The 22,086-nt window shown below is 43.3% G+C and overlaps 1 protein-coding gene across 2 annotated transcripts in view; it reads right to left on the reverse strand.

Moving 5' to 3' along the window:
* The window catches only part of LOC110515721 (neuroligin-3), a 434,190-nt gene that overhangs the window by 212,804 nt on the left and 199,300 nt on the right, over positions 1-22,086 (reverse strand). For both annotated transcript variants that reach the window (XM_036943363.2, XM_036943364.2), the window contains exon 3: positions 10,427-10,576. In XM_036943363.2, coding sequence (XP_036799258.2) covers positions 10,427-10,576 — 150 coding nt within the window. The remainder of the gene's footprint in view (positions 1-10,426; positions 10,577-22,086) is intronic.

Raw genomic sequence — 22,086 nt, forward strand, 5'->3', positions numbered from 1 at the left:
GTGTATCCCCTATAGTGGGTGTATCCCCTACAGTGGGTGTATTCATTACAGTGGGTGTATTCATTACAGTGGGTGTATCCACTACAGTGGGTGTATACATTACAGTGGGTGTATACATTACAGTGGGTGTATCTCCTACAGTGGGTGTATCCCCTACATTGGGTGTATTCATTACAGTGGGTGTATCCATTACAGTGGGTGTATACATTACAGTGGGTGTATCCCCTACAGTGGGTGTATCCCCTACAGTGGGTGTATCCCCTACAGTGGGTGTATTCATTACAGTGGGTGTATCCCCTACAGTGGGTGTATTCATTACAGTGGGTGTATTCATTACAGCGGGTGTATTCATTACAGTGGGTGTATACATTACAGTGGGTGTATCCCCTACAGTGGGTGTATTCATTACAGTGGGTGTATCCCCTACAGTGGGTGTATACATTACAGTGGGTGTATTCATTACAGTGGCTGTATCCCCTACAGTGGGTGTATTCATTACAGTGGGTGTATTCATTACAGGGGGTGTATACATTACAGTGGGTGTATTCATTACAGTGGGTGTATTCATTACAGTGGCTGTATCCCCTACAGTGGGTGTATTCATTACAGTGGGTCTATATGGCATATGGAGACATATTCCTAACTAGAGTACAGAGTCCTGCCCTCCAACCCGCCCAAGATTGAACCCCATCTGTGCAAAAGCCCACCATTCGATCCCATATGGAATCAGTGTTTCATCAACATGGCCACGCATCACACTGAACATCCAATATGGAATCTGTTTATCATCAATATGGCCACGCATCACACTGAACATCCAATATGGAATCTGTTTATCATCAATATGGCCACGCATCACACTGAACATCCAATATGAAATCTGTTTATCATCAATATGGCCACGCATCACACTGAACATCCCCTATGGAATCTGTTTATCATTAATATGGCCACGCATCACACTGAACATCCCCTATGGAATCTGTTTATCATCAATATGGCCACGCATCACACTGAACATCCCCTATGGAATCTGTTTATCATCAATATGGCCACGCAGCACACTGAACATCCCCTATGGAATCTGTTTATCATCAATATGGCCACGCATCACACTGAACATCCCCTATGGAATCTGTTTATCATCAATATGGCCACGCAGCACACTGAATATCCAATATGGAATCTGTTTATCATCAATATGGCCACGCAGCACACTGAACATCCCCTATGGAATCTGTTTATCATCAATATGGCCACGCAGCACACTGAATATCCAATATGGAATCTGTTTATCATCAATATGGCCACGCAGCACACTGAACATCCCCTATGGAATCTGTTTATCATCAATATGGCCACGCAGCACACTGAATATCCAATATGGAATCTGTTTATCATCAATATGGCCACGCATCACACTGAACATCCCCTATGGAATCTGTTTATCATCAATATGGCCACGCAGCACACTGAACATCCCCTATGGAATCTGTTTATCATCAATATGGCCACGCATCACACTGAACATCCCCTATGGAATCTGTTTATCATCAATATGGCCACGCATCACACTGAACATCCAATATGGAATCTGTTTATCATCAATATGGCCACGCAGCACACTGAACATCCCCTATGGAATCTGTTTATCATCAATATGGCCACGCATCACACTGAACATCCAATATGGAATCTGTTTATCATCAATATGGCCACGCATCACACTGAACATCCCCTATGGAATCTGTTTATCATCAATATGGCCACGCAGCACACTGAACATCCCCTGTGCCGTTTCATGCTCAGAAATCATGAGACAGAACAGTATATCCTCATCAATAGAACCCCCCCCCCCAACATATATTGCTAAAAAGGCAATACAATGGGATCTTCGCGCTCACACCTAACGTCCATTTGGAGAGCATGAGCTGGGGAGTATGAGTCGTTCAGTCAGTTTCCTCGTCTCTGCATGCCTGGCAGATAGCTCAGCTTGGATGTCGGCCCACCACCTCACGCTCAACCTCGACAGGAGCTTCTCTTCCTTCCAGGCAAGCCCTGCCCGCTCTCCATTACGACTGACAACTCCACAGTGTCGCCCTCCCAGAGTGCAATGAACCTTGGCAACAACCTGTCGTTCTCGCTCCTGCAGGTTCAACATCCGTACAGTACGACCCTTCCTCACACAGGAAGAGGAACATCCGTACAGTACGACCCTTCCTCACACAGGAAGAGGAACATCCGTAGAGTACGACCCTTTCTCACACAGGAAGCAGCGCAGGTCCTAATCCAGGCACTTGTCCTCTCCCGTCTGGACTACTGAAACTCACTGTTCCCTGCTTGTGCCATCAAACCCCTGCAACTTATCCAGAACACTGCAGCCCGCCTGGTTTTCAACCTCCCCATGTCTCCCTGCTGCTCTGCACACTCCACTGGCTCGCATCCACTACAAGACCATGGTGCTTGACTACGGAGCCACTTCCTACCTTCCAGAGGATTTTGGAAATTCTTTTAAAATATTTTTTAGACTCCTAGTTTGTGAGCCGCTGCTCTCAATTCTGCACCTGGACGCCAGTTCCACTACTTTTCACATTGTTCCCCTCTAATCAGGGGTTGATTGATACATGGCACACCAGGTGGGTGCAATTCATTATCAGGTAGAACAGAAAACCAGAATTTCTCCAAAGTTGAATACCCTTATTCTAGTGGATTGATTTTTTAAATTTTTTGTATCCTTTACAATTTAGTCATTTAGCAGACACTCTTATCCAGAGTGACTTTCAGTAGTTACTGCATACGTTTTCACACTGGTCCCCCATGGGAATTGAACCCACAACCATGGCACTGCAAGTGCCACCCTCTACCAAATGAGCCACACAAGACCACACTAATTAAATGTTAATTACAGGTTTAACATTTAAAACCTAATGAATGGGGAGACACCACTGTGGTCCAGTTGGTATGGAGACACCACTGTGGTCCAGTTGGCATGGAGACACCACTGTGGTCCAGTTGATATGGAGACACCACTGTGGTCCAGTTGATATGGAGACACCACTGTGGTCCAGTTGATATGGAGACACCACTGTGGTCCAGTTGATATGGAAACACCACTGTGGTCCAGTTGATATGGAGACACCACTGTGGTCCAGTTGATATGGAGACACCACTGTGGTCCAGTTGATATGGAGACACCACTGTGGTCCAGTTGATATGGAGAACACACTAAGTGAGACCCTAATGCTACACCGTGGAATCAACTGAACTCAGAGGTGTTGTTTATTTACCCCCAGCCCATTGATTGCTGTGTGACCCTGACAGTGTGCGTGTGTGTGTGTGTGTGTGTGTGTGTGTGTGTGTGTGTGTGTGTGTGTGTGTGTGTGTGTGTGTGTGTGTGTGTGTGTGTGTGTGTGCGTCTGCATGTGTGTGTGCGTCCCTATGTGTGTCCACGTGGTTCTTTAATCCTAGGTTGCAGTGTCTCTTTAATGATGTGTAATGAGTGGCAGTCAGAGGGGAGTATCTTGTATCACTGCTCTTTACTCATATAATTAGTCACTGGCTCTGCCAATTTCCTCCTCCCACAGGGAAAGACTTAATTACTGTTTCTAAATGTATAACAAATGTACAAAGGCTCAGACTTCTGCCAAAACCCAAGGTCAGGACTCTTCATCTCAGCCAACTGTTACAGCAGAGGACCAGGATGTACAACTTGATTTCTTACTTATATTTGTATTGAACCTTCATTTCCCCTGGTTAGTCTGGAGATACAATCTATTTTTACAAGAGAGACCTTGACCTGTACTGGTAGTGATGGTCTGGTTTGTCCTCCAATATATTCTGATGTCTATCTATGATGTCTCTCTGGTCTAAAATCATCTCAAATAATACAATCAAAACAGAATCAACATTTTAAAATGAGGTATGTTTTATTCAACATCTTTGTGATTGAGGACCAATCACATTTGTTTCTGATCAGGATTCACTGGTTTCAGGAACCAACCAAAGCTTAGGGAGAGAGGCATGGTCCTCTTTAGATGAAGTCTCTATGATCTAAGCCTTAAATAATGAAACCATCAAATTGCCTATATTCACTACACTGTAGTGTGTCTCCAGTCCCACACAAGTAGAGTTTGGTGATTCCAATTACATAACATATCCTAAATCCTGCACATATAATCCTGTCCTTACTGCCCTGTTCCGTATTTTTATGTTACCTTTATTTAACTATGCAAGTCAGTTAAGAAAAAAGTATTATTTGCAATGACAGCCTAAGAACTGTGGGTTAACTGCCTTGTTCAGGGGCAGGAAGACAGAATTGTCAGTTTATGGATTCGTTCTTGCAAACTTACGGTTACTAGTCCAACGCTTTAACTACTAGGCTACCTTAATGCCCTGTACTCTACCTTAATACCATGTACTCTACCTTAATGCCCTGTACTCTACCTTAACGCCATCTAATCTTATATTAAACATTTATATTGACACCACACTCCACAAAGGAAGTCCTGCAGGCTCTAGTTTATTCTTATCTTGATTATTGTCCAGCCACATGGAGAAATCAAATCAAATCAAATTCTATTTGTCACATACACATGGTTAGCAGATGTTAATGCGAATGTAGCGAAATGCTTGTGCTTCCATTTCCGACAATGCAGTAATAACCAACGAGTAATCTAACCTAACAATTTCACAACAACTACCTTATACACACAAGTGTAAAGGAATGAAGAATATGTACATAAAGATATATGAATGAGTGATGGTACAGAACGGCATAGGCAAGATGCAGTAGATGGTATCGAGTACAGTATATACATATGAGATGAGTAATGTAGGGTATGTAAACATTATATAAAGTGGCATTGTTTAAAGTGACTAGTGATACATTTATTCCATCAATTTTTCCAATAGTAAAGTGAAAAAAATGGATGTAATAAATGTATCACTAGCCGAAGTGTTGCCAAAAAATACATAGTTAAGCTGCAGCTGACCCAGAACAGAGCGGCACGTCTTGTTCTTCATTGTAATCTGAGGGCTGATATATACTATGCAGGCCAGTCTCTCTTGGCTGAGAGTTGAGGAGCGACTGACTGCATCACTTCTTTTTAGAAGAAACAGAAGAAACATGAATGTGTTGGAAATGTCGAATTGTTTGCTTAGTCACCGACACACACATTTACCCCACCCCACCAGACATGCCACCAGGGGTCTTTTCACTGTCCCCAGGTCCAGGACAAATTCAAGAAAATGTGCAGTATTAAACAGAACCATGAATGCATGGAATCTAATAAACATATATACATGCAGCATAAGTGAACAGTAAAACCTGGATTAAAAAACAAATAAAGCAACACCTCGTGGCACAACGCCTCTCCACCATGTGACCTACTTGTTGTGTGTATGAACTGACATGTGATCTACTGGTTGTGTGTATGAACTGATATGTGATCTACTGGTTGTGTGTATGAACTGACATGTGATCTACTTGTTGTGTGTATGAACTGACATGTGATCTACTTGTTGTGTGTATGAACTGACATGTGATCTACTTGTTGTGTGTATGAACTGACATGTGATCTACTTGTTGTGTGTATGAACTGACATGTGATCTACTTGTTGTGTGTATGAACTGACATGTGATCTACTTGTTGTGTGTATGAACTGACATGTGATCTACTGGTTGTATGTATGAACTGACATGTGATCTACTTGTTGTGTGTATGAACTGACATGTGATCTACTTGTTGTGTGTATGAACTGACATGTGATCTACTTGTTGTGTGTATGCACTGACATTTGAAACTGATAGATACACTGTATGTTCATGTTTTAAATGTGTGTAAATTGTAAAGTATTTTGTCTGTAATGTATTTTTGTTATGTGTCGGACCCCAGTAAGACTAGCTGTCGCCATCAGCGTTGGCTAATGAGAGTCCTAATATATCACACATACCTGTATAATACACTGAACAACAATATAAACACACCGTGACAGAATGTCAAAGATTTTACTGACTTACAGTTTATATCAGGAAATCAGTCAATGGAAATAAATTCATTCGGCCCTGATCTATGGACTTCACATGACTTGGCAGGGGTTCAGTCATGGATGTGCCTGGGAGGCTGTGGGCCCACTGCGGACCCACAAAATGGCTTTAATACAGACAGAAATACTCCTCAGCACAACCTCAGACGATCCCACAGGTGAAGAAGCCGTATGTGGAGGTCCTGGGCTTGCGTGGTTACACGTGGTCTGCGGTTGTGAGGCCGGTTGGCGTACTGACAAATTCTCTAAAAGGATGTTGGAAGCTGCTTATGATAAATAAATTAACATTAAATTCTCTGGCAACAGTTCTGATGAACATTCCTGCAGTCTGCATGCCAATTGCACGCTCCCTCAAAACTTGAGACATCTGTGGCGTTGTGTTGTGTGACTAAACTGCACATTTTAGAGTGTCCTTTTATTGTCCACAGCACAAGGTGCACCTGTGTAATGATCATGTTGTTTAATCAGCTTCTTGATATGCCACACCTGTCATGTGGATGGATTATCTTGGCAAAGGAGAAATGCTCACTAACAGGGATGTAAACACATTTGTACACAACATTTGAGAGAAATAAGCTTTTTTGTGCTTCTGGAACACTTGGGGATCTTTTTATTTCCGCTCATGAAACATGGGACCAACAAGTCACATGGTGTGTTCACAGCCAGCTTATCGTTAACTGTCCATGAGACTGAGTTTGATTTCTCTAGTTTTTATTTGGTTTATAGGAGAGTCTGTAAAAACAGTTTAATATCAGAGAACACAGAGAGGTGGTCAGACCAGAACAAAAACAGACATTATCACACAACATGCATCGCTACCGTTACTTATTTTACAGAATGTCTGTTAGTCTTATCAACGACTCAGTAGAACAGACAACACTCAGACAACACAGTCCTGATGACTGACTCACCTCAATACCCACAGGTGGGTATCTCAGCTCAATACCCACAGGAGTGTATCTCAGCTCAATACCCACAGGAGTGTATCTCAGCTCAATACCCACAGGTGGGTATCTCAGCTCAATACCCACAGGAGTGTATCTCAGCTCAATACCCACAGGTGGGTATCTCAGCTCAATACCCACAGGTGTGTATCTCAGCTCAATACCCACAGGTGTGTATCTCAGCTCAATACCCACAGGTGTGTATCTCAGCTCAATACCCACAGGTGTGTATCTCAGCTCAATACCCATCGTCTAAGACAATCTATTTCTCCTCAGCTTTTTACTCAAAGACACTGGGGAGAAATCTGAGCGCAAACAACAAGGCAACAACAACAACAACAATAGTACTGCTTCCCTGAAAACACCATTATCTATCTACCAATACGAAACCTCCCATATGATTCCCAATGAAAACACCATTATCTATCTACCAATACAAAACCTCCCATGTGATTCCCAATGAAAACACCATTATCTATCTACCAATAAAAAAACCTCCCATATGATTCCCAATGAAAACACCATTATCTATCTACCAATACAAAACCTCCCATATGATTCCCAATGAAAACACCATTATCTATCTACCAATACGAAACCTCCCATATGATTCCCAATGAAAACACCAATATCTATCTACCAATACGAAACCTCCCATATGATTCCCAATGAAAACACCATTATCTATCTACCAATACGAAACCTCCCATATGATTCCCAATGAAAACACCATTATCTATCTACCAATACGAAACCTCCCATATGATTCCCAATGAAAACACCAATATCTATCTACCAATACGAAACCTCCCATATGATTCCCAATGAAAACACCATTATCTATCTACCAATACGAAACCTCCCATATGATTCCCAATGAAAACACCATTATCTATCTACCAATACGAAACCTCCCATATGATTCCCAATGAAAACACCAATATCTATCTACCAATACGAAACCTCCCATATGATTCCCAATGAAAACACCAATATCTATCTACCAATACGAAACCTCCCATATGATTCCCAATGAAAACACCATTATCTATCTACCAATACGAAACCTCCCATATGATTCCCAATGAAAACACCATTATCTATCTACCAATACAAAACCTCCCATGTGATTCCCAATGAAAACACCAATATCTATCTACCAATACGAAACCTCCCATATGATTCCCAATGAAAACAGCATTATCTATCTACCAATACAAAACCTCCCATGTGATTCCCAATGAAAACACCATTATCTATCTACCAATACGAAACCTCCCATATGATTCCCAATGAAAACACCATTATCTATCTACCAATACGAAACCTCCCATATGATTCCCAATGAAAACAGCATTATCTATCTAACAATGCAAAACTTTCCATATGATTCCCAATGAAAACAGAAACAGAGAGAAGAGTGGGATATCTAAAGAGCTTTGATAGTGTGTGTGTGTGTGTGTGTGTCAAATCAAATTGTATTTGTCACATGCGCCAAATATAACATTTCAACCTTACCGTGAAATGCTTATTTACAGTACAAGTCCTTAACCAACAGTGCAGTTCAAGAACTAGAGTCAAGAAACTATTTACTAAATAAACTAAAGTAGAAAATCAAATCAAATCAAAAGTAAAACAATACAATTACAATACAGATACTGAGGCTGTTTACAGTGGTTACTGGCACTGAGTCAATGTGCTGGGTACAGGTTAGTCGAGGTAATATGTACATGTTGGTGGGGGTAAAGTTACGATGCAGAGATAATAAACAGAGAGTAGTAGCGGGGGGGGGGGGGGGGGGGGGTTGTCAGGGTGTGTGTGCCTGAGGCCTGTCTGTGTGTTTGTGCGTGTGTATGAGAGAGAGAGGGAGAGAAAGAAAGCTCTGGTAGTGTGTTAGCTAACAGACTCCATTTTGTATTGCTGCTCGCTGCGACTGTAGTGGTTTTCTAAGAGGAGAATAAGCTGTGAGTCAATGCCCTACCAACAGCCTCTTAGCTTCTCTCTCCATCCTCACTCTCTGCTTCTCTCTCCCTGCTTCTTGCTCTCTCTCTGCCTCTGCTTCCCTCTCCCTCTGCTTCTCTCTCTCTCTATCTGCTTCTCTCCCTCCTCTCTCTCTCTTTCTCTCTTTTCTCTCTCTCTCTCTCTCTCTCTCTCTCTCTCTCTCTCTGCCTCTCTATATCTCTCCTCCCTTCTCTCTCTCCTTCCTTCCTTCCTTCCTTCCTTCCTTCCTTCCTTCCTTCCTTCCTTCCTTCCTTCCTTCCTTCCTTCCTTCCTTCCTTCCTTCCTTCCTTCCTTCCTTCCTTCTTCCTCTCTCTCTCTCTCTCTCTCTCTCTCTCTCCTCTCACTGTTTCTCTTTCTCTTTCTCACTGCCTCTCTCTATTGCTCCTTCCTTCCTTCCTTCCTCTCTCTCTCTCTCTCTCTCTCTCTCTTTCTCTCTCCTCTCACTGTTTCTCTTTCTCTCCCCCTCTCTCTGCCTCTCTCTCTCCTGCCTTCTCTCACTCTCTCACTCTCTCACTCACTCATCCCCCTTTCTCTCTCCACTCTCTGGTATCACACCTATCCCATCAAGTCTTTGTTTCACTCTCATTACAATAATTTCTTAATTTATTCCGAACCCAGCAATACCTACTCCTCGTTGTATAACAGCAGAGAGCATGGTATCCAACATCAGGTATACAGCATCAAGCAAACACCGTTACATGTTAACGTACGCCTGTCAACAACATACATATCTGGCCTACCAGAGGAGGCTGGTGAGAGGAACTATAGGAGGATGGGTTGAATGTAATGGCTGGAATGGAATCAATGGAACAGAGTCAAACGAGGTTTCCATATGTTTGATGTGTTTGATACCGTTCCATAATTCCATTCCAGTCTTTACAATGAACCCGCTCTCCTATAGCTCCTCTCACCAGCCTCCTCTGTGGAAGACATAGACGTCCAAAATAAACATCCTTAGAATGCAGCGAGATCCAACAATATGAGCAGATAAACATCCTTAGAAAGCAACGAGATCCAACAATATGAGCAGATAAACATCCTTAGAAAGCAACGAGATCCAACAATATGAGCAGATAAACATCCTTAGAAAGCAACGAGATCCAACAATATCAGCAGAAAAACATCCTTAGAAAGCAACGAGATCCAACAATATCAGCAGAAAAACATCCTTAGAAAGCAACGAGATCCAACAATATCAGCAGAAAAACATCCTTAGAAAGCAACGAGATCCAACAATATCAGCAGAAAAACATCCTTAGAAAGCAGTGAGATCCAACAATATCAGCAGAAAAACATCCTTAGAAAGCAACGAGATCCAACAACATCATGAGAGCTGTGTTGGAAAAGATGTGTGAAGAGGTTAGCTGTGGAGCTACTCTGTTTCTGCCCTCCGCTCCAGTAGATGTTACGGACATGAGCGAGAGACGGTTTCTTACCTAGTACTCCGACGCGGTAGTTCAGGGTGATCACGATGACGTTCCCGTAGCTGGCCAGGACGCTCCCGTCGATCATGTTCCCGGTCCCCTCCATGTAGGATCCCCCGTGGATGAACACCATCACCGGTTTGGCCCCGGTGTCTCGTATGTCTGGAAGAGTTGTTTACCATTAACACATTCACATTGCCATCCTCTCTCTCGTCCAGAGCAGCACGGGGTTAAACTCAAACACTCAGACAGAGAGCAGTGGGTGAAACACCACAGACACACACAGACACCTCCCAGGTACCAGCTACTCTACGCTGGGATTAAATCTAGGGCTCTGTCCAAAATGGGACACTATTTACTACATAGTGCACTACCTTTGGCCAGGGCCCCTAAACAGAAGTAGTAGACTATATAAGGAACACGATGCCATTTCAGACACACCCCCAAGTCAAAAACCCAGTTTGGATTGAAAAAGATTAGACTATGTCATGATTTGACTTCCATTTCAAGACAGATGTCATCATGTCGGGGAAAAGGAGAATCTGTCACCAGTCAACAGCACTTGGGCTGGCGATGTAGCTGGATGTTGTACAGTACCTTAGAATTCTCCTCGGGTGAGTCTAACTACAGCGTTATAATCCAATTGTGTCTTGTTTTGGCCCCCAGGAGGCCAGCTTGCTTCCCAATAAAGAGCATTATCTGTTCTGATGACATACCTGACACCCTAACCTAATAAACACTGCTTATGCCAGCCACTGTTGACAGTAATATGTAACCTAGTCAACTAATAGACACAGCTGTTTGTCTGCTACTGTACATGTTGTATGTACATACAGGATATACTACATGCATATAGTATAATACAGTACAGTACATGAAGGAGAATATACTACATGCATATAGTATAATACAGTACAGTACATGAAACAGAATATACTACATGCATATAGTATAATACAGTACAGTATATGAAACAGAATATACTACATGCATATAGTATAATACAGTACAGTACATGAAGGAGAATATACTACATGCATATAGTATAATACAGTACAGTACATGAAGGAGAATATACTACATGCATATAGTATAATACAGTACAGTATATGAAACAGAATATGCTACATGCATATAGTATAATACAGTACAGTACATGAAGGAGAATATACTACATGCATATAGTATAATACAGTACAGTACATGAAACAGAATATACTACATGCATATAGTATAATACAGTACAGTACATGAAACAGAATATACTACATGCATATAGTATAATACAGTACAGTACATGAAACAGAATATACTACATGCATATAGTATAATACAGTACAGTATATGAAACAGAATATACTACATGCATATAGTATAATACAGTACAGTATATGAAACAGAATATACTACATGCATATAGTATAATACAGTACAGTATATGAAACAGAATATACTACATGCATATAGTATAATACAGTACAGTATATGAAACAGAATATACTTCATGCATATAGTATAATACAGTACAGTATATGAAGCAGAATATACTACATGCATATAGTATAATACAGTACAGTATATGAAGAAGAATACACTACATGCATATAGTATAATACAGTACAGTATATGAAGCAGGATATTATATTGGGGTGGCAGGTAGCCTAGTGGTTTGAGTGTCGAATCCTCGTTCTGCCCCTGAACAAGGCAGTTAACCCTCTGTTCCCCAGTAGGCCGTCATTGAAAATAAGAATTTGTTCTTAACTGACTTGCCTAGTTAAATAAAGGTAAAATGAATTGTCTAGTAAATTAATGAGCTAGTGGACAAAGCTAAGCTTGTCTACATGCAGGTCAACTGTAGGCCTAAGTGCTGCTATCAAAGTTAACGTTATCTACTATATTGCAGACCTAGCAGAGGTCTGTGATGCATTTCCATGGCGTATGAAATGTCCCCTCACGTTTAAGTTTTTCAGAATAAGGCTTTGATTCATAGCTTAGTCGGAGCACCTGAGAGATAAAATCATTCTAGAAGCTTAGTGGAAGAAAAAGGCCCCTCTCTCACACTCTCAATGTGTCTCTCACAGGTTCTCTCTCACACTGCCTCCACTATCTCTCTATCTGTCTCTCACGGTTCTCTCTCACACTGCCTCCACTATCTCTCTATCTGTCTCTCACGGTTCTCTCTCACACTGCTTCCCCTATGTTTAACCCCCTCTCTCTCCTCTTCCTATCTCTCTCCCCTCTCTCCCCTCTTCCTCTCTCTCTCCCCTCTTCCTCTCTCTCCTTCCTCTCTCTGCGTCTGTTTACCTGAGCCTTAAGAAAGTTGAGAAAAAGAGCGAGAGAGAGAGAAAGAAAGAAAATGAGAGGGCAAAACAGAGAGAGAGAGAGAGAGCCATTGGATTGTAATTCAGAAAGACTATATTGTATTCAGGTTGTCATGGCGACGGCAAGCCGAAATTCAGAATCCTCAAGAAGGGCTAATCAGGGACACCATCCTCCTGAATATAGAGTCTGAATCTATTGCATCTGCTGGAGCACACACACAATCACACACACTAACCACACGCTCCTGTCCTTGTATGGTAAAGGAATTTATTTATGGGTTTCTTCATCTATCTAGCTGGTATCTGGGAGTTATTGGCTAAAAAACCATTTACAAAGCCACACTCCACACAGACACTTAATTCAAACAAGAAGAGGATGAGGAGCAGGAGGAGGCGGAGTAGGAAAAGGAGAGGGAGGAGGAGGAGGAGGAGAAGAGGAAGGAGGAGGAAGAGAGGAGGGAGGAGGAGGAGGAGAAGAGGAAGGAGGAGGAAGAGAGGAGGGAGGAGGAGGAGAAGAGGAAGGAGGAGGAAGAGAGTAGGGAGGAGGAGGAGGAGGAGGAGGAGAAGAGGAAGGAGGAGGAAGAGAGGAGGGAGGAGGAGGAGGAGGAGGAGGAGAGGGAGGAGAAGGAGAAGAGGAAGGAGGAAGGAGGAAGGAGGAGGAGAAGGGGAGGAGTAGGGAGAGGAGGTGTAGAGAAGGAGGAGAGGGAGGAGGAGATGGGGAGAGGGAGGAGGAGGGGAGAGGGAGGAGGAGGAGAGAGGGAGGAGGAAGAGTAGGAGGAGGAGGAGGAAAAGAAGGAGGAGGAGGAGAGGGAGAGGGAGAGGGAGGAGGAGGAGAAGACGGAGGAGAAGGAGGAGGAAGGAGGGAGGAGGAGGAGGAGAGAGGGAGGAGGACGAGGAGGAGAGAGGGAGGAGAGAGGGAGGAGGAGGAGAGGGAGGAGGAGGAGGAGAGAGGGAGGAGGAGGAGAGATGGAGGAGGAGAGGGATGAGGAGAGAGGAAGGGAGAGGAAGGAGGAGGAGGGGGAAAAGGAAGAGGAGGAAGAGAGGGAGGAGGAGGAGGAGGAGGAGGAAAAGAAGGAGTAGGAAGAGGGAGGGAGGAGTAGGAGGAGGGGGAGAAGGAAGAGGAGGAGTAGAGGGAGGGGGAAGAGGAGGAGAGGGAGGGGGAGGAGAGGGAGGGAGGGAGGGAGGAGAAGGAGGAGGAAGAAGAAGAGGGAGGGAGGGAGGGAGGGAGGGAGGGAGGGAGGGAGGGAGGGAGGGAGGGAGGGAGGGAGGGAGGGAGGGAGGGAGGGAGGGAGGGGGAAGAGGAGGCAAAGGAGGAGAGGGAGGAGGAGGAGGAGAGAAAGTGGAAGAGGGGGAGAAGGAAGAGGAGGAGGAGAGGGAGGAGGAGGAGGCGGAGGAGGAGAGGGAGAAGGAAGAGGAGGAGGAGGAGGAGAGGGAGGAGAGGGAGGAGGGAGGGAGGGAGGAAGAGGGAGTGAGGGAGGAGGAGGAGGAGGAGGAGGAGGAGGAGGAGGAGGAGGAGGAGGAGGAGGAGGAGGAGGGAGGAGGAAGAGGGAGGGAGGGAGGAGGAGGAGGAAGAGGAGGAGGAGAGGGAGGAGAGGAGGGAGAGGAGGAGAGGGAGGGAGGGAGGAGGAGGAGGAGGGAGGAGGAAGAGAGAGGAGGAGAAGTGAATGCATGGGGTACATAAGCAAGAGAGAAAGAGAGAGAGAACAATCCAGAGCCACACGAGACCCACAGAGGAGCACAGATACAAAGGAAATGGAAAAGAAAGGCAGGCAGGAAAGGAGGAAGGAAGAAGATATAAGAAAAGAGATTAGTCATGTCAATGTTATCGGTTGCCTCTTTTGTTGATTCACATCATGTTCCCATGACTACGGGGTAGATATCACTGTGGGAATGTCAACGTTCCACAACAGTTCACCTGATCTATCGTTGTATTGACCAGATTAGATTGATTACTGATGTGTCACAGATCAGGTGGGATGAATTGTATTTGGTGTCACAGATCAGATGGGATGTATTGTATTTGGTGTCACAGATCAGATGGATGTATTGTATTTGGTGTCACAGATCAGGTGGGATGTATTGTATTTGGTGTCACAGATCAGGTGGATGTATTGTATTTGGTGTCACAGATCAGATGGGATGTATTGTATTTGGTGTCACAGATCAGATGGGATGTATTGTATTTGGTGTCACAGATCAGATGGATGTATTGTATTTGGTGTCACAGATCAGGTGGGATGTATTGTATTTGGTGTCACAGATCAGGTGGATGTATTGTATTTGGTGTCACAGATCAGGTGGGATGTATTGTATTTGGTGTCACAGATCAGGTGGATGTATTGTATTTGGTGTCACAGATCAGATGGGATGTATTGTATTTGGTGTCACAGATCAGATGGGATGTATTGTATTTGGTGTCACAGATCAGGTGGGATGAATTGTATTTGGTGTCACAGATCAGATGGGATGTATTGTATTTGGTGTCACAGATCAGGTGGGATGTATTGTATTTGGTGTCACAGATCAGGTGGGATGAATTGTATTTGGTGTCACAGATCAGATGGGATGTATTGTATTTGGTGTCACAGATCAGATGGGATGTATTGTATTTGGTGTCACAGATCAGGTGGGATGAATTGTATTTGGTGTCACAGATCAGATGGGATGTATTGTATTTGGTGTCACAGATCAGATGGGATGTATTGTATTTGGTGTCACAGATCAGATGGGATGTATTGTATTTGGTGTCACAGATCAGATGGGATGTATTGTATTTGGTGTCACAGATCAGATGGGATGTATTGTATTTGGTGTCACAGATCAGATGGGATGTATTGTATTTGGTGTCACAGATCAGATGGGATGTATTGTATTTGGTGTCACAGATCAGATGGGATGTATTGTATTTGGTGTCACAGATCAGATGGGATGTATTGTATTTGGTGTCACAGATCAGATGGGATGTATTGTATTTGGTGTCACAGATCAGATGGGATGTATTGTATTTGGTGTCACAGATCAGATGGATGTATTGTATTTGGTGTCACAGATCAGATGGGATGTATTGTATTTGGTGTCACAGATCAGATGGATGTATTGTATTTGGTGTCACAGATCAGATGGGATGTATTGTATTTGGTGTCACAGATCAGATGGGATGTATTGTATTTGGTGTCACAGATCAGATGGGATGTATTGTATTTGGTGTCACAGATCAGATGGATGTATTGTATTTGGTGTCACAGATCAGATGGGATGTATTGTATTTGGTGTCACAGATCAGATGGGATGTATTGTATTTGGTGTCACAGATCAGATGGGATGTATTGTATTTGGTGTCACAGATCAGATGGGATGTATTGTATTTGGTGTCACAGATCAGATGGGATGTATTGTATTTGGTGTCACAGATCAGATGGGATGTATTGTATTTGGTGTCACAGATCAGATGGGATGTATTGTATTTGGTGTCACAGATCAGATGGGATGTATTGTATTTGGTGTCACAGATCAGATGGGATGTATTGTATTTGGTGTCACAGATCAGATGGGATGTATTGTATTTGGTGTCACAGATCAGATGGGATGTATTGTATTTGGTGTCACAGATCAGATGGGATGTATTGTATTTGGTGTCACAGATCAGATGGATGTATTGTATTTGGTGTCACAGATCAGATGGGATGTATTGTATTTGGTGTCACAGATCAGATGGGATGTATTGTATTTGGTGTCACAGATCAGATGGGATGTATTGTATTTGGTGTCACAGATCAGATGGGATGTATTGTATTTGGTGTCACAGATCAGATGGGATGTATTGTATTTGGTGTCACAGATCAGATGGGATGTATTGTATTTGGTGTCACAGACATGAGTGCAGTAATACAGAACATCAGGGATAATGCTCCATTTATATTCCAAGTTAATCTTTCTTTCTTTTTTTTTACAGAGAAAAGCATAATCGGTATGGAAGCTTGTTCCTTGCTGCGTCATGTGGCTTTGCGGTACAGTAATGATGTCACTAGTTGATTGTAACCAATGAGGTACACTAAAACCGTCATTAGTATTTGTGACTTAAACCTCATAGATCTCTGATTTTTGACTCACTATCTCCGGAAGGTAAAAACATAATTAAAACAAATCACACTTTACAATTCAATACACAAAGTTCTGTAGGACTGTAGGCTATATGCTGTATGCTAGGGGCAGAAAAGAGAGATTAGGTTAATTACATACCTAATAAACACAATTCATATCTGACAGTGAATATAATGAACATAAAATCTAATTTCACTGTTAACTCAATGACCTGAACAAGGAATAAACATGAAAAAACCAAAGTGCAAAACAATGGCAGATTTTGAAATGTGCTTGATGACACACACACACACACACACACACACACACACACACACACACACACACACACACACACACAAGAAAATACCCTACAGAGAGAGGACAGAGGAGAAAATACCCTACAGAGAGAGAGGACAGAGGAGAAAATACCCTACAGAGAGAGAGGACAGAGGAGAAAATACCCTACAGAGAGAGGACAGAGGAGAAAATACCCTACAGAGAGAGAGGACAGAGGAGAAAATACCCTACAGAGAGAGAGGACAGAGGAGAGAATACCCTACAGAGAGAGAGGACAGAGGAGAAAATACCCTACAGAGAGAGAGGACAGAGGAGAGAATACCCTACAGAGAGAGGACAGAGGAGAAAATACCCTACAGAGAGAGAGGACAGAGGAGAAAATACCCTACAGAGAGAGAGGACAGAGGAGAAAATACCCTACAGAGAGAGGCCAGAGGAGAAAATACCCTACAGAGAGAGGACAGAGGAGAAAATACCCTACAGAGAGAGGACAGAGGAGAGAATACCCTACAGAGAGAGAGGCCAGAGGAGAAAATACCCTACAGAGAGGAGAAAATACCCTACAGAGAGAGGACAGAGGAGAAAATACCCTACAAAGAGGAGAAAATACCCTACAGAGAGAGGACAGAGGAGAAAATACCCTACAGAGAGGAGAAAATACCCTACAGAGAGAGGACAGAGGAGAAAATACCCTACAGAGAGGAGAAAATACCCTACAGAGAGAGGACAGAGGAGAAAATACCCTACAGAGAGAGAGGAGAGAGGAGAAAACACCCTACAGAGAGGAGAAAATACCCTACAGAGAGTAGAAAATACCCTACAGAGAGTAGAAAATACCCTACAAAGAGGAGAAAATACCCTACAGAGAGAGGACAGAGGAGAAAATACCCTACAGAGAGAGAGGCAATAGGAGAAAATAACCTACAGAGAGAGAGGCCAGAGGAGAAAATACCCTACAGAGAGAGGCCAGAGGAGAAAATACCCTACAGAGAGGAGAAAATACCCTACAGAGAGAGGACAGAGGGGAAAATACCCTACAGAGAGGAGAAAATACCCTACAGAGAGAGGACAGAGGAGAAAATACCCTACAGAGAGGACAGAGGAGAAAATACCCTACAGAGAGAGAGGACAGAGAAGAAAATACCCTACAGAGAGAGAGGACAGAGGAGAAAATACCCTACAGAGAGGAGAAAATACCCTACAGAGAGAGGACAGAGGAGAAAATACCCTACAGAGAGGAGAAAATACCCTACAGAGAGAGGACAGAGGAGAAAATACCCTACAGAGAGGACAGAGGAGAAAATACCCTACAGAGAGAGAGGACAGAGAAGAAAATACCCTACAGAGAGAGGACAGAGGAGAAAATACCCTACAGAGAGAGAGGACAGAGAAGAAAATACCCTACAGAGAGAAAGGACAGAGGAGAAAATACCCTACAGAGAGAGACAAGAGCAGAAAATCTAATCCCAAAGGGTTCCCAGTTCACTCAGGCTAAATGGAGGGGTGGGGACGGAGGGAAGAGAGGGAGGAGAGGGGATGCTCCCACACATAAACTTAGCAAAATAAAGAAACTTCCCTTTTTCAGGACCCCGTCTTTCAAAGATAATTCGTAAAAATCAAATTAACTGCACAGATCTTCATTGTAAAGGTTTTAAACACTGTTTCCCATGCTTGTTCAATGAACCATAAACAATTAATGAACAAGCACCTGTGGAACGGTCGTTAAGATACTAATAGCTTACAGACTGTAGAGAATTAAGGTCACAGTTATGAAAACTTAGGACACTAAAGAGGCCTGTCTACTGACTCTGAAAAACACCAAAAGAAAGATGCCCAGGGTCACTGCTCATCTTCGTGAACGTGCCTTAGGCATGCTGAAAGGAGGCATCACACCTGCGGGACAGGTACAGGATGGCAACAACAACTGCCCGAGTTACACCAGGAACGCACAATCTTTCCATCAGTGCTCAGACTGTCCGCAATAGGCTGAGAGAGGCTGGACTGACGGCTTGTAGACCTGTTGTAAGGCAGGTACTCACCAGACATCACTGGCAACAACATTGCCTGAGGGCACAAACCCAACGTCGCTGGACCAAACAGAACTGGCAAAAAGTGCTCTTCACTGACGAGTTGAGGTTTTGTCTCACCAGGGGTGATGGTCGGAGTCGCGTTTATCGTCGAAGGAATGAGCATTACACCGAGGCCTGTACTCTGGTACAGGATCGATTTGGAGGTGGAGGGTCCGTCATGGTCTGGGGCGGTGTGTCATAGCATCATCGGACTGAGCTTGTTGTCATTGCAGACAATCTCAACGCTGTGCTCTACAGGGAAGACATCCTCCTCCATCATGTGGTACCCTTCCTGCAAGGTCATCCTGACATGACCCTCCAGCATGACAATGCCACCAGCCATACTGCAAGACAGGAATGCCAGTGTTCTGCCATGGCCAGCGAAGAGCCCGGATCTCAATCCCATTGGCACGTCTGGGACCTGTTATGGCTAGGGCCATTCCCCCCAGAAATGTCCAGGAACTTGCAGGTGCCTTGGTGGAAGAGTGGGGTAACATCTCACAGCAAGAATTGGCAAATCTGGTGCAGTCCATGAGGAGGACATGCACTGCAGTACTTAATGCAGCTGGTGGCCACACCAGATACTGACTGTTGCTTTTGATTTTGACCCCCCATTTATTCAGGGACACATTATTCCATTTCTGTTAGTCACATGTGTAACAGCATTCCTCCTCCTCTTCTGAGGAGGAGAGGCAAGAAGGATCGGAGGACCAATGCGCAGCGTGGTAAGTGTCCATAACGTTTATTTAAAGACATAAACTGAACACTACAAAACAATAAACGTGAAACTAAAAAAACGAAACAGTACCGTGTGGCAACAAACACTCACACGGAAACAAACACCCACCACTCAAAAGTTAAACCCAGGCTACCTAAGTATGATTCTCAATCAGAGGCAACTAACGACACCTGCCTCTGATTGAGAACCATACTAGGCTGAACTCAAAACCCCAACATAGAAAAACACACAGACTGCCCACCCCAACTCACGCCCTGACCATACTAAATAAAGACAAAACAAAGGAAATAAAGGTCAGAACGTGACAACATGTCTGTGGAACTTGTTCAGTTCGTGTCTCAGTCGTTGAATCTTGTTATGTTCATACAAATATTTACACATGTTAAGTTTGCTGAAAATAAACACAGTTGACAGTGAGAGGACGTTTTGCTGAGTTTAGATCAGGAACACAGAGACATGTAGATGGGTGAAATACCACAGTGTGCCATCACAGCAGCAAGATCTATAACCTGTTGCCACAAGAAAACAACCAGTGAAGAACAAACACCATTGTAAATACAACCCATATTTATGTTTATTTATTTTACCTTTTGTACTTTAACCATTTGTACATCGTTACAACACTGTATATACAGTGCCTTGCGAAAGTATTCGGCCCCTTTGAACTTTGCGACCTTTTGCCACATTTCAGGATTCAAACATAAAGATATAAAACTGTATTTTTTTGTGAAGAATCAACAACAAGTGGGACACAATCATGAAGTGGAACGACATTTATTGGATATTTCAAACTTTTTTAACAAATCAAAAACTGAAAAACTGGGCGTGCAAAATTATTCAGCCCCCTTAAGTTAATACTTTGTAGCGCCACCTTTTTCTGCGATTACAGCTGTAAGTCGCTTGGGGTATGTCTCTATCAGTTTTGCACATCGAGAGACTGACATTTTTTCCCATTCCTCCTTGCAAAACAGCTCGAGCTCAGTGAGGTTGGATGGAGAGCATTTGTGAACAGCAGTTTTCAGTTCTTTCCACAGATTCTCGATTGGTATCAGGTCTGGACTTTGACTTGGCCATTCTAACACCTGGATATGTTTATTTTTGAACCATTCCATTGTAGATTTTGCTTTATGTTTTGGATCATTGTCTTGTTGGAAGACAAATCTCCGTCCCAGTCTCAGGTCTTTTGCAGACTCCATCAGGTTTTCTTCCAGAATGGTCCTGTATTTGGCTCCATCCATCTTCCCATCAATTTTAACCATCTTCCCTGTCCCTGCTGAAGAAAAGCAGGCCCAAACCATGATGCTGCCACCACCATGTTTGACAGTGTTCAGGGTGATGAGCTGTGTTGCTTTTACGCCAAACATAACATTTTGCATTGTTGCCAAAAAGTTCAATTTTGGTTTCATCTGACCAGAGCACCTTCTTCCACATGTTTGGTGTGTCTCCCAGGTGGCTTGTGGCAAACTTTAAACAACACTTTTTATGGAGAGTCTCCCACCTCAGCTGTAGATCTCTGCAGTTCATCCAGAGTGATCATGGGCATGCCTCTTGGCTGCATCTCTGATCAGTCTTCTCCTTGTTTGAGCTGAAAGTTTAGAGGGACGGCCAGGTCTTGGTAGATTTGCAGTGGTCTGATACTCCTTCCATTTCAATATTATCGCTTGCACAGTGCTCCTTGGGATGTTTAAAGCTTGGGAAATCTTTTTGTATCCAAATACGGCTTTAAACTTCTTCACAACAGTATCTCGGACCTGCCTGGTGTGTTCCTTGTTCTTCATGATGCTCTCTGCGCTTTTAACGGACCTCTGAGACTATCACAGTGCAGGTGCATTTATACGGAGACATGATTACACACAGGTGGATTGTATTTATCATCATTAGTCATTTAGGTCAACATTGGATCATTCAGAGATCCTCACTGAACTTCTGGAGAGAGTTTTCTGCACTGAAAGTAAAGGGGCTGAATAATTTTGCACACCCAATTTTTCAGTTTTTGATTTGTTAAAAAAGTTTGAAATATTCAATAAATGTCGTTCCACTTCATGATTGTGTCCCACTTGTTGTTGATTCTTCACAAAAAAATACAGTTTTATATCTTTATGTTTGAGGCCTGAAATGTGGCAAAAGGTCGCAAAGTTCAAGGGGACCGAATACTTTCGCAAG

The sequence above is a fragment of the Oncorhynchus mykiss genome, chromosome 14, assembly GCF_057628025.1.
Source record: "Oncorhynchus mykiss isolate SJ-2025 chromosome 14, ASM5762802v1, whole genome shotgun sequence".
Lineage (NCBI taxonomy): Eukaryota > Metazoa > Chordata > Actinopteri > Salmoniformes > Salmonidae > Oncorhynchus > Oncorhynchus mykiss.